Source organism: Polyodon spathula, chromosome 25, assembly GCF_017654505.1.
Source record: "Polyodon spathula isolate WHYD16114869_AA chromosome 25, ASM1765450v1, whole genome shotgun sequence".
Taxonomy (NCBI): domain Eukaryota; kingdom Metazoa; phylum Chordata; class Actinopteri; order Acipenseriformes; family Polyodontidae; genus Polyodon; species Polyodon spathula.
The window spans coordinates 2,945,802-2,960,030 of record NC_054558.1 but is presented as its reverse complement, the minus strand read 5'-3'; the positions used below and the strand labels follow the sequence as shown (position 1 = coordinate 2,960,030).

General features: G+C 45.7%; 2 protein-coding genes across 3 annotated transcripts in view; one reads left to right on the top strand and one right to left on the bottom strand.

Moving 5' to 3' along the window:
* The window catches only part of LOC121299802 (laminin subunit beta-3-like), a 20,309-nt gene extending 18,204 nt beyond the window's left edge, over positions 1–2,105 (bottom strand). For both annotated transcript variants that reach the window (XM_041227889.1, XM_041227892.1), the window contains exons 1-3: positions 2,002–2,105; positions 531–576; positions 1–72 (exon numbers count right to left, since the gene is read on the bottom strand). The exon at positions 1–72 is cut by the window's left edge and continues 83 nt beyond it. In XM_041227889.1, coding sequence (XP_041083823.1) covers positions 1–72; positions 531–555 — 97 coding nt within the window. In that variant the 5' untranslated portion in view covers positions 556–576; positions 2,002–2,105. The remainder of the gene's footprint in view (positions 73–530; positions 577–2,001) is intronic.
* A 5,942-nt stretch (positions 2,106–8,047) lies between these two features.
* LOC121299493 (G0/G1 switch protein 2-like) lies at positions 8,048–8,791 on the top strand. The gene is made up of 2 exons (XM_041227237.1): positions 8,048–8,160; positions 8,380–8,791. The coding sequence occupies exon 2, from the start codon at positions 8,420–8,422 to the stop codon at positions 8,744–8,746; it is 327 nt and encodes a 108-aa protein (XP_041083171.1). The 5' UTR covers positions 8,048–8,160; positions 8,380–8,419; the 3' UTR covers positions 8,747–8,791.
* The last annotated feature ends 5,438 nt before the right edge of the window (positions 8,792–14,229 follow it).

Genomic DNA, 14,229 nt, shown 5'->3' with positions numbered 1-14,229 from the left:
GCAGGTCCCCGGTTTCTGGGTAACAGGCTCCCTGGGAGCAGTCTGTCTGAGCCAGGGCCAGACTCGATAGAGCTGAGGACACAGAGACCCTGAGTCAGTCTTTACAAACGCCATCCTTTCCATGTGCCGTGGTTATCTTGCAGTGTATGCATTATCTACGGATTGCAATGGTTAACTGGGGTTTTGACAATGCTTCACTGTGCTTGACCATGCTTTATTATACTGTGCTTTTACCACAGTGCTCTGCAATATGCTTATAGCTCCCATACTGTTCAACTGCAGTCAAAGTGACAGCTAGGCTATCGCTGTAGTTACAATGGCAATGAGATACTGCAATGGTGGCAGATGGACGGCTGCATTGGCTCCTGTAAATGGAACCACAGTGGAAGCGTTGTTCTATTTTGACCTATCAAAGGCATCACAATGAAATGAGTTGATGGTTCTCTGGGTTTCATAGGGCTAATGCACAGGGGTTATCACTCTACCCCTGGTGGGGTTTTTAAACTTGCTGGTAAGAGAACGATACATACCGAGAAGCAGGAGTAAAATCAACATGCTGAGCTCAGGCAAGAACACCTGCAATTAGAACGAACATCGTTAGCATTGCAGAACAATACAATAAAACAGGTCTGCTTCTTTGATTATCTGTTTTACAACAAACCAGGTAAGAGAGTATCCAGTAGATACTAAAGTAACTGCGGATTCCATAGTAAAAGCCTAGCAAAGTGTGATAAAGCACAGTGAAAGCTTGGTAAAGCATAGGTCAAGAAATGTAAAGACCAGCAAGGTATGGTGAAGCATATTAATAAATGTGACAAAGCAGGATAAACCATGGTAAACGCTCAGTATAGCCAGAGAACAGCAGGGGAAAACTGCAAAAGTACCAGGCAGCAAAAATACAAGAGTAAACCTTTCAAAGGGTTATACAAAAAAGAAACGATGAAAGTCTGTCAGTATACTGCAAGAAGCTTTAGATCAGTGCTAACATGCATGTAATAGTGAATAGCACAGCTATGTGCAGGGGTGTGCTGTGTGCTGTATGTGGGGTTATTAGTGTCTATGCTAGACATAGTCAAACATACCATTCAAAATGTATGAAATACACCAACTGTGTGCCAACAAAAACTAACAGTGCTGGAGCAAATCTTTCTGCTAAAGAACATGTCCTGTTCACAGATGGACAGACAGACAGACAGGCATGCAGGCAGGCAGGCAGGCAGGCAGACAGACAGGCAGGCAGGCAGGCAGGCAGGCAGGCAGGCAGGCAGACAGACAGGCAGGCAGACAGACAGACAGACAGACAGACAGACAGGCAGGCAGGCAGGCAGGCAGACAGACAGACAGACAGACAGACAGACAGACAGACAGACAGACAGACAGACAGACAGACAGACAGGCAGGCAGGCAGACAGACAGACAGGCAGACAGACAGGCAGGCAGGCAGGCAGACAGACAGACAGGCAGGCAGACAGACAGACAGACAGGCAGGCAGACAGACAGACAGACAGACAGACAGACAGACAGACAGGCAGGCAGACAGACAGACAGACAGACAGACACAGACAGACAGGCAGACAGACAGACAGACAGACAGACAGACAGCAGGCAGGCAGGCAGGCAGACAGACAGACAGACAGACAGACAGACAGGCAGGCAGACAGACAGACAGACAGACAGACAGACAGACAGACAGACAGACAGACAGGCAGGCAGGCAGGCAGACAGACAGGCAGGCAGGCAGGCAGGCAGACAGACAGGCAGGCAGGCAGGCAGACAGACAGGCAAGTCTGTCTCTAGTATAGTTTTGTAACCTGCTCTACTTGAAAAAGCATTTATACAACAGCAACCAAACTGAACACAGAGCATTGCGATTCATGCGCTCCTATATCAAGAAATGTTGAAGAAGATAACACAGCACAAAGTCCATTAGACAGACAGACATATTGACCGATAGACAGATGAATTGATCGAGAGATTGATAGATGGACAGACAGCACTCACCAGTCCAGTCCCAGTTTTTGAATGCACTCTTATCCAGTAATATAAATCCCGTTCACGCTGCACTCTTCCCTGTGCGGTGCTATTGTATCGCTGCTCTCTCCCTCCTGCTCTGTATTTAAGAGCTGCCTCACCTGTGTGCAGGATGTGTCAGAGCCCAATTCAGGCAGACCCACCCTTCCTCCTGGCAGCAGAACCCAGCCTTTAGAAATTAGTGTAAACCACAGTGTAGCACACTCCCAGCAGCCTAGATAAACAGGGACAGAAAATACCCCTAATCCAGTTTAAAAACAGGCCAGCTTCTTCAGCACAACAAGATGTGTCAGCGGTGTGAGATACATTTAGATGTAAAGTGTGGCATACCTATGGCTGGACAGAATTAGGACCGCCGTGCTGTAGCCCTGTTACCCGCGATTTCATCCAGCGCCAGGCCAATCATAGAGTTACTGATGCTAATGAAGGATCTGTGGAAATGATTGTGGCAGATTCAGTAGACTTTTCATATTTCTATAGCGCCTTTCATCAAAAGGATCCCAAAGCACTTCACACACACACACAAAACAAAAAGGGTAACTGGTGAAACACTGTGCCCTGGTGAGCTAGAGGCTTGGCATGCTGGGACTGTAGCGGAGTCAGACGGAGCGGTGACTCAGAGCGAGTTAGTAAGAGTTCAGACATCACAAACACAGCAATCACAGGTGATGCACTAAAACTCTGCACCCCAGGGCAATCCCTCTTCCACTGGGTGCGAGCCAGCGGGGAGCTCCTGTACTTCCCAGGCCAGCCCTTTTCGAGACCAGAGACTGCAATTACAATTCCAGTGCTACTTTGTTCAATTACAATCACTGTTAGGATTATGCTGCAGTGAGTACAGTTATAATTACCGCTACACTAAAAAAGAAACATGATAAAGAAGAAATGGACAGTTCCCAAGTCAAGCAGGCTATTGTCTGTAATGCCTTGTTGATATGGTGAGATGTATACTTGAGTAACAGTACTGAACAGTAACCAAACGTTCTGCTCAATAGTCTTGGCCCTGGGGGTATGTTATTATTCCTGATCAGTGTAGTTCATCAGCACTGAGACACCAGCCGCTGCACGCCCAGACACAGCTTATTATTCACCTGGAGTGATTAAAACCACCAGCCCTTCCCTGCTCTTGAGGATCAGAACACACACACACACACACACACACACACACACACACACACTGTAACAGGTCTCATCAGAGCTAGCAGAGAGGTGGAGTCTCCCTGCATTCAAAGATTCTACAATAATAACTTATCAGGCAGCAGCTGTGTGTACGGCTTCAGCTGTGTGAGTTTCCTCTGAAACGGTGCCCTGGACTTTGCTCTGTTATTGGTTCAAAAAGGTTTCTGCACCCAAGGAGTTATGCAAACTGCCCAAGGCAACACTGCCATGCAGCTGACTTGTCCAGACTCATGTGTTGTGCAATACAAGGCCATTCTTGCTCGTAGACAGTCACCGCTTCGTGTTATCTTTGTAAACACTGGAAATCACACACGCAGCCACCCCGTTAATAAGCCCACCTTTTATCAGCTGAGCTGGAGAGTGCATTGCCTGCTGTGGATCAAGGTTTGTTCAGAATGTCCAGTGTGCAGCTGCAAATGCTTACGCTGTAGTACTCAGGGCACAAGCTCAAAACAAAGTCCCAATGTAAACGCAGTCCTGTTGGCTTCCATTGGGAGTGTGCTCTTGTCATGCAGCTGTGCGGGCAAATTGGGTTTTATTTCCTTGTTCTGTTCTTGCAGTTTGACGGCCTGGTGGCTATTATCTTGCAATCCACAGATTATTTTTCATGGACACCCAGATCAATCACAGCAAAAGAACTGTCTGAAACAGAGACAGAACCTTACAGATAAACTATATATATACACACACACACACACACACACACACACACACACACACACACACACACACACACACACACACACAGTAATAATAACGTGAGGACAGGTGCATATAGGAAACATTGTTAGGGTTATTCCACGCTGAAAATCTCAAGCAGAGCCAATAGGAGTAGCAGCGGGTCGAGTATAACCGCCTACTGCTGCACGATGCAGGCAGGCTTGACTAGATCCACAGAGTGAAGGGCTGAGAAGGCTTGCGAGTGAGAATGTAAACGACCATCAACAAGATCTGCTTCCTGATAAAGCAGTGGCACAAAGGGTTAATAATTTAAATTTCAAAAGGAACAATACTATTGTCATATGGTCGTGCTTGATTAATGTTGTGTGGTCTTGTTTATTGTTGTGTGTTCTCAATTTATTAGTTTTTTTTTTTCTTCTAAGTGGATTTCCTTTTTTGCTAAAGGAGAGAGCTTAACCATTCTGAACGACCTCGATTCACAGAAATGCCCGAGGATTGCGCTTCAGTTTCCCTCCGGTAAGGGTCTGCTGTGACCGCCTGGTCGTGACAGGGGCTTGATCGATTTAATCTCATTCCTTTGAACTTTTGCGATTGATCTTCAAGCCTTTCAACCACACATTGTTCTGTCTTTTTAATTCAGTTGTTTTCTACTCTCCCCCTCTGTTTCTTGCATTATTATTATTTCTAATTCACGTAAATAACACTTAGCGAGTTTACACAGAAACACATCTGCAAGATCTAGGACTGGGGCCACCGAGAAGCGTGTGCAACGGCGAATAAGCAGCTAGGGTATCAGCATCAACGGGAAGCCGAGAGTCTATTGCGGGAATCTAAAATGTGCGGCACTTGATCAGAATGAACTGTCCTCCACGTGTGATTAAACTCACTGTCCTTCATGTGTGATTATACTCGCTGTCCTCTCTGACATGCCTGTATGCCAAGCCAAATTTTGTTTGTGAAACTGGATCCCTGCTTTTGTCATTTCGGCTCAAGCTTCTGTAGGCTTCAGTGCGGGATGTGCGGTGAACACAGTGGAAAGGGATAGTACTTCCTAAGTAGGGCAAAGGTAGAGTCAATACAGCGAGGAGGGGGCTGGTCGGCGAGTTCAGCTGCCTGCGTGACGCAACAAAGCGACTTCTCCGTGCACAGCTGATGCAAGTCAGCGGGGAGCCTGTGTGTGTGTGTGTGTGTGTGTGTGTGTGTGTGTGTGTGTGTGTGTGTGTGTGTGTGTGTGTGTGTGTGTGTGTGTGTGTGTGTGTGTGTGTGTGTGTGTGTGTGTGTGTGTGTGTGTGTGTGTGTGTGTGTGTGTGTGTGTGTGTGTGTGTGTGTGTGTGTGTGTGTGTGTGATTATATAAAGATGTAATGTCCCGGACGTTGCGAGCTAGTGCTTTCGAAACCAAGCAGGGCACGCCCCAGTCACGTCCAACACACAAACCCAGTAACGTGTCATCGAAATAAAATAGTACATTTGAACAGGAACAACTTGTAACAAAATGTTACAAATGAACTTGTGTATTTAGAAATGACTACAAAAGGGTGATTCTATTTAAAGACAAGTTACTGTTCATATATACAGTATGCGACTTTAATGTTATTAGAATTATTTTTGTATTAATTAATGCCACCACTCCAAGTTATAAGTACATAGATTTCACGGTTACGCATTTGAAGAAGCAGTGTTAAAAATCAATGTAGTTTTCCAAAGTGTTAATATACTGAAGCAAAACGAGGAGGAATCACCTGATCTAAGGACAGAGGCTTTCAGAAATGATTAGTCATGCACTTAACGTATTAAAGAAACTGGAAACAGACGATCTTACTGCTGATAGATTTAGACATGAAGCTGTGTATCTGGAGTCCAGGCCCAACGTGATCCCGTGGACAGGTGCACAAAGACGGGCCAGGCTTTACAGCGACGGGGCAGCTGGGAGAACTAGAATACTGTAAGATTTAAATCAGTTCTTAACCCTAACCCTAACCCTAACCCTAACCCTAACCCTAACCCTAACGGCTCCAAGAGAACGTGTCATGTGTTTGAAAGAACATTGACCCGTCTTTCTGCACCAGGTAAAGAGCGTGGCTAGTCTCTCTGCACCTATACCATCACCTCCTTCCTCAATATAATGTTGAAAACACACACACACACACACACACACACACACACACACACACACACACACACACACACACACACACACACACACACACACACACACACACACACACACACACACACACACACACACACACACACACACACACACACACACACACACACACACACACACACACAGACGCACACACACACACACACACACACACACACACACACACACACACACACACACACACACACACACACACACACACACACACACACACACACACACACACACACACACACACACACACACACACACACACACACACACACACGCAAACACACACACACAGACGCACACACACACACACACACACACACACACACACACACACACACACACACACACACACACACACACACACACACACACACACACACACACACACACACACACACACACACACACACACACACACACGGCAGACTTCCAGAAGAACGCGGCGTGTTCACTGAACACGGATTGCGCACCCTGAGCTGCACGGAGTGAGTCCCGTGCAATAATAATAATAATAATAATAAGCACTGATGATAAGATACACTATCCGACCCTTTGATCTGCACACCATGTAATATTTCCAATTGTCTAATTACGAGCACAGGCCAATCCAGTGTGTAAGACTATTGTAATGCAACTGCAGCTGGACCCTCTCCAGCTCATAGTGAGTGTTTATAGAAACCCTGTGACACCTCACCCCTAGCCCCTACTCCCGTCTGAAACATTCCCAGGTCTATACGCGCTGGTAAACATTCCCAGGTTTGTACGCTCTGGTAAACATTCCCAGGTCTATACGCGCTGGTAAACATTCCCAGGTCTATACGCGCTGGTAAACATTCCCAGGTTTGTACGCTCTGGTAAACATTCCCAGGTCTATACGCGCTGGTAAACATTCCCAGGTCTATACGCGCTGGTAAACATTCCCAGGTCTATACGTGCTAGTAAACGTTCATGTAGTGCTAAGGAGAGATATCGACTCGTTGAGTTGTATACAGTAGAGTATTGAAGGGTGAACGCCGGGGTCAAATCTAATCTTGCTGATAGTTTACACACGCAATACGCAACCTCCGTTTTTTCGGAATATACAGTTTGTTGTTGTTTTTTTTTTTTTTTTTTTATAATAAATTATTATTATAAAATTTAAAAAGGTCCAGGTTAAATATACAATAGTCCCAGTTCATGGTGATTCGTGTTGCTGTCTCTGAAAAAGAAACGGTATGTAATATAACAAAACAAGACAGACAACAAACCGCTCTGTCTTTTTCCTTATGAAGACATTTCTTTGTGCGAGAAACATATATATATATATATTATATATATATTATAATAGATATATATATATATAGATTATATATATATATATTAGGAGGGTTGCAGCAGCCGCGAATCAGTTCAATCGGAAATGCAGTGTAGCTATTTTATATCAATTTGATGCACTGTTATCTTATTGGTCACATATTATCTCTGAAGAATTAAACTGAATTAAATATTGTAAATAATCCCCCCACAAAATGAAATAGTCTCATTGCTACCCGATTCATTGTAACAGTTGCAAACTATAGAAACGATACACATAGTGCTGACTATAAGAACATTACAAAGAGCGCTCGTCTTCATTTAAGAATGTGTTTCTCTCAGCCGTGTTTACCCCATGCTTGACCACGAATTCAGGACTTGACTACGTGACTACTGGCATGCAGGACACCGCGGTGTATTCGGCTTGCAGCAGTAGGGACCCATGCAGTGGGAGTGAATGCAGGGAGGGTCGTTTATCTGCATCCTCCAACCACAAAGGGTTAATTTCACCCCTACTATCAGGGATGCATGTGCAGAGCAGCGACTCCCAGCTCCTGCATGCTTCGTGGGCAGCGTGCTCACTGCGTGCTCAATCTGAATACTCGCACAAACCCCGCCCACCCTCATGAATATTCATAACTCGTACACACGAAGGCGTGGCCAACGAGCTCTGCAGCTTTAAATACGAGAAGGTTGACTGAATTCAATACTCAGATACCAGCGGCTGAGACGAGCTTCAGCTGACAATACTATAACTACGACTGCTACTGCTACGGAATACAAAGTCGAGGTCTTCTTTAAAGAATTCAATTTGGTAAGTTAATATCAATGCTTTTTTAAATTTGTTTTGCTCTATTTTTCTTTAAACGCAAACCGTGCCTAACTCAATGTTAGGTCTCTTACAATAAGTTTGGGAGTGCGTGTAGTTTAGCCCACAGTGTTTGCTCCCCCCCCCCCCTAACAGATTGCGGTGTAACCCTAATGTCACTCGTCATGCACGGCGCTAATTGTCTTTGTCTTTCTTGTATTATAGCATATCCAAAAGCTGCCGACCTACCCACATACCCACAGAAATGCAGACCATGCAGGAGCTGATCCCCTTTGCCAAGGAGATGCTGAGCCAGAAGCCCAACCGAAAGATGGTGAAAGTGTACCTGGTAGGGACCGTGCTGGCGTTCTTCGGTGTGGTCATTGGACTGGTGGAGACGGTGTGTCACCCCTTCTCTTCGGAGGAACCGCTGGAGGAGGACGCAGCGCACCTAGCGGAACACCAGCGCCGGGCCGCGGAGGAGCACAGACGGCTCCGCGAAGTCATCCTGGAGAAAGAAAAGGCTTTCAGTCGCAAACAGCTGGCGACTACCGGACAAAGAAACACTGCCAACCGACTGCACGCCTCCTAAAGACACGAGCAAAGTGAAGAATATCTGTAAATATGCATATGTACATATATAAACACGTATATGAAATGCGCGTCGGGAGAGCACCCCGCTGTACCCCCAACACTGAAGAGACTGATTGTGAAAGAGAACGAATTCACAATGAAGGGTCCAAGAGTGATCAAAAGAAGAGAGCCGAGAGCCTGGCAGGGTGGCCGGTTCAGTCCCATCTCGAAGGGAGAGTCGGGTTACTGTCATTCACTGTTGCTGCTGTGCAGCCGTTTCTATTCATAAGTTAAAGTGTTATATGGGGTTATAAAACACTATACTCGTCGCTACCTGTTTAAAATGTGAACAATTTTTTATACTGAAAGAGAAAAAAAAAGATATATATATATATATACATATATTTCAAAATGCTGTTTTTGTTGAACAAATAAATATTTTTTATTAAATATGACTTGTCTGTTTTAATGTGGTTAAGAAGCACACTCTCATAGGGCGATTCTTTCACACACACACACACACACCACACACACACACACACACACACACACACACACACACACACACACACACACACACACAACCCCCTTCTCTTCCAATAATGAAATATTTACACCCTCACATTCATCATCACATCCATTTACAAGGCAATTTACAGAATGCATAGAGAAGACATTATTGTCATTGTATTAATGATGTGTTTATAAAGCTTACATTACATACCATGACAAGGTGACATGGTTCTCCCTACAGCCTGGTTCAGTGGAAGGAGATTCTGAATATCCCGCATATCAGTTTGAGCAAACAAGCGGTGATCACGTGAGTCTCAATAGCCATTGTATTTCCTATCTGTGCAAAGATAAAAGGCTGTGTAAGATACTACTGGTGTTAACTACATAACTAAGAACGCTCCCAGCTGGTATTATAAGGTGAGGGTGAGTCAATAATAATCACAGTTGTTTCACGCAGATCTTGTGATGTTAATACTTGGTCTCATTTTGAAAATCTGTCCCATTGCGTGCCCTGTACTCGCAACTCCACATGGGCACAATGGCCCCCCCTGCTGGAGAGTAGAGGTAACGCTCCTATATGGAAATGCCAATAAGACCACAGCTTATCTTAACATACTCGGTATGCAGCACTGACCTGTTTGAAAACGCACAGTATTTGCAGAATACACATAATTAATTAAGCGTTTGCCTTGCTTTACCGCAGTAATCTTTTACAATGGGGCACGCCGCTGTGCTTTGCATTCACTGTCTTATGCCGCAGCTTGACTGCCAAGGTTGGCGCTTGCTTCAAAACCAGAGCCACTGTGGTGAGAGCAGCGAGCGGAAACTTCCAGAATGATCTGTTAATACCAGCTGTGACGAAGTTTACACTCAGGAGCCTGTCCAACTGAACTCTCAAAGAACTTGGAAAGCAGAGCATTCTGTGCGGAGGAGCAGCCAGCCAACCGCTGGAATACATTTAGACAGGAGCATGCCAAGGGTGAGCCAGGCCCCCTGCACACACTCCAATCAGAGGCTTCTTCATCGGTGTCATTGACTTTATTTAATCACAGAGTGCTTCTGCAGACCCAGGACCGCCTGGGGAGTTGTGCAGGAGATGTTGGTTTCTTATGCGGTTATCCACCTTGACCCTCCTAGTCAGATAATAGCGTCAGACTGGCTTTGTTACTCTCGCCTTTAAAAACCACAGAACCTCCGTGGAACGATTCCAAGAATCTTACAGGCAAGTTAGAGAAACGCTTTCGAGTAACGCGACACCTCGTACCACATCTGTTAACCACAGACGACGGCGGCATTAGCCCCCCCCCCCCCCCCCCCCCCCCCCCCCCCCCCCCAAAGCCTGTCGGTTTTATCTTATACACCTGCACTGCGGTATCCGGGGGTCTATTCCCTTTGCGCTAATGGCAGCCTAGCTGCTCTGAAGAGGGCAGTCAATAACCACTCTCCAGCTAGTGAATCCCGCGTCGAATCTGCATTAATAGCGGTCACATCAGGGGCTGCCCCAGCACAGGAATGCCACACTTGCGTCCCACCCAACGCCTCAGGAAAGCAGAAATCGCAATGACTCTGTACTAAGAGGCCAGGGCGGCTCGAAGGGTATAGATTTGTGGACGTTGATCTTCACAGTATTGTGAACACAATCGTTCGCAGTACCACATCAATACCGTCAGGTGGGATCATTCTCTCATTACTGCACCCTAATGCTAGATGTGTAACAGTGCAAGCGCTGCTGACGCCGCTGTGACGATGCATCGTGAACCGCAGTGGACTCCAAGTCTATTATGGTCACTGGCTATGCGTGCAGTACGCTATGCGCGCCCTCGGGGAATGATAATATGCCTTGTCCTCATCAGATCAGCCAGGCTTTAGCTGCTTAGCCAAATTTAAAAGCTCAGCCCAGGTGAGACAATCTGCTCAGTTCAGATCAATTCCGCAAATCCATTAAGAAAAAAACCCAGTGAGTAGTCGAGTCTGCTGCTGGTATGTTTAGTAGCTGATGGGCTTTTGTAAAGGAGATAATAGCCTCACTGCGTGCCAAAAATAACTTTACTGCTGAACCAGTACACTCTGGTTGAGCAGTCTTCTTGCAGTGCAAAAGCAGCGCTGTGCTCTTACCATCCAGGTCCCTCAACACACTGTGTGGTCATTGCTACTAACGCTTTCCTGCAAGGGCCACATCACAGCTGACTCTTAGTCCACTTTCACCTGTGGATAAACACAATCCCCACTGGAGAGGCTGGATGTGACCAGGAGAGAAAAACAATCCGACTAAAGCAGCTGGTGATATAAATAGCTTGTTTTCTTTCAACAACAGGGAGATAAATAAACCCCGCGGGTTAGAAATAGAGCTAATGGGCATGGCCTTCTTGTTTTTGTTATATGTCTCTGACTATTTTACAGCGCTTCTCGGTTCTGTTAATCTAATGCAGAGTTATTACTGTTTATTTATTGATTGATTCAACCGGGAGATTTGCAAGCCTGGTTTGCAAGGGGGTCCTGGAAAACAAAAGAACAATCCCAAAGCACAAACAACACCATCCAGACAGGCGTGGTTCTTAATCAGCAGCACGCAGAGATCTGAGGACAGAATAAACAAGACGTGTGTCCGTGTGTTAACGTGGACTGAAGGAGAAGCATTAGCAGGGCCTAAGCAATATGCTTCCAGCTTTCTGATAAAGAACAGCCTCCCTCCTTCCTTTCAGAGCAGATGAACGCTGCACATGGTTACCAAGCAACAGGATTGGAAGGCAGTGATTGAGACTTGAGACAAATTGAAAGCCAGGTGAAGGCAGGATTAGAGACAACCATAACAACCGCCCTTTCTGAAGATGGTAGGGGGGGGGGGGGGACAGGAGGGCACTAGGTGCAGGGTAGCACAGTCCAGGGTAAAGGGCGCTCCCTCTGAAGTAAAGGTGACAGGGTTGAATTGAAAGTGTAGAGCAAGGTCCAGAGTGCAGTATATGATCAGCACTGTGTGTGTTGGAGGGTCAATGTTTTCAGGCACACTAGTCTTGCTGGGGTGGCTTCAGTTTACAATGCACCTAATAACGCTTCTCTCACACGTGTGCGGATCCAGCAGCGTTACTCCTTGATTGTATATGCTGAAAGGCACACATTTACAAAGGTTTTGCCATTTGTTTTATGTTAGCTTCGGTATCATTTTGACAACCCAAGGTGGGTCAGTCGCTGTTATAATGATCATACATATTTTTAAAATTGTTTATCATTCCTTCAAGCAATTTCCAGACTCACGTCTTTATCTCTACGGCTCCGATTAGCGAGTTTCCTGTATTTACATTCACTGCACGCCCTGGATGTGTTATGGTCTGTTTTGTTGCGCGGTTCTTGAGTCCGTTTTGATGTTGCTTATTTTTCAATAGCTCGGATGGAAACCAGCCAGAATTGCATGGCTTGATTGCCAGCGATTTAACAAACAATACTGCCAGAGCTGGAAATGGTTTTTCTAATGTGTGTAGACGTGTAAGGGATGCGCATCTGTGGTTTGCAATGCTGATTTATTTAGCCGAACATGCGTGTCATGTGGTTGTATCAGTACTGCAGAGTGGCTCAGCGCCTTCTAACAGACGCGCCATGACAGTGGCTTACTGTGGATGCATTGTGAAGGTTGAGTTCTCCTGGATCTTGCTACGGTAAACGATACCATGTTCCCGATCTTTCCCCTATCAAGCTAATCAGACTCTTTTTTTGTGAGCTTTTATTGAACGAGACAGCGCTGCAGAAATTGACGTTTTCCCTTCTATATTTTTTGAATAGTTTGTTTCTAGATAGGAAAGATAGTTGAGGATATAGACAGGCAGGCAGGCAGGCAGTCAGGCAGACAGGCAGACAGACAGACAGACAGACAGATAGATGCCACATATGTGAAGCCTTGCTCTAGATATAGTTAGTTGATGGATAGATGCCCAGCTTATTCTTTTGTCTAGGCATAAAGAAGGCCATACAGTCCACACTTTGACCGCTAACCTATTTCCATCCCTGTGCCCCTGACACATCCCTTTATCCCGGGCTCACTCTGGCAACGCGTGAAAACGCCCCTCCAGTGGCAGCCAACTCATCGCCGCACTGGGCTCTGCCAGACACAGGTCACTCTCTGCACTCCTGTAACACAGGGAGCCTATGCCAGCAAGCTGAACCGCGGCTGGGGAGCACTCAGAGAACCCTTCCGTGTAGGAGGACGATTGCACCAGCCAATCCCCGAGCTCCGAGGGGCTGTAAGCCCAAAGATTTATTTTATTTTATTTGTTTTAATTTCTGGAATAGATCGGTGGCCTGAATTGTGTAAGAATAGCTAGGATAAGGGTGCTTTGACATGGCTTTGTATTTCACACTAGTGCAAACTGCGACTACATTTATTGCTACTAGTAATTTTAATGTAGCAGAGTTATATATTAGTTATCCTACAGCAGCCATTCCAATAAATAAATAAATAAATCATGGCTTTGATGGAAACTTCGGCCCAGTGAATTTTTAACACTAAAGTGAATTCGTCATAATAAGCCGAGCTGAAAACGTGTGTCGGTAATTGTGTTGAGTTAACCACCAAAAGACAATGAAGGGACCGGCTGAAACAACTGATTGGAAAAGGAAAGGTGCAGGGTCGCGTTTAGTTTCTTCGCAGCGTTTTGTTTTTGTTAGACTGCAGACTGTGTTCAAGGTCCTGTTTGTTTGCACAGTCCCAGTATTACCTCAGCAGCTGAAGCCTGGTCGAGTGGAAGCGAAGTCCTGCAGCAGCAAGGCGCAGAGTAGAACGGCTGCCAATCTCCGGCGCCCTCTGGTGGCCGGTTTAAACAAGGCAACACGGGAACTGCGTTTGAAATCCTGAATGTAAAGCAGTGAACTACTTACCTGCGTATAGAAAATCTGTTATACAAAGACATATTTAAAGAAATTGCTGCATCCGTTTCGTTTTTTTTTTTTGTTCATTAAAAAAAAAAATAATGCGTTACAAACTAACTAACTACTACTGTG

Coding starts and splice junctions, on each gene's coding strand:
- LOC121299493 (XM_041227237.1), top strand. CDS start 8,420: ATGCAGACCATGCAGGAGCTGATCCCCTTTGCCAAGGAGATGCTGAGC.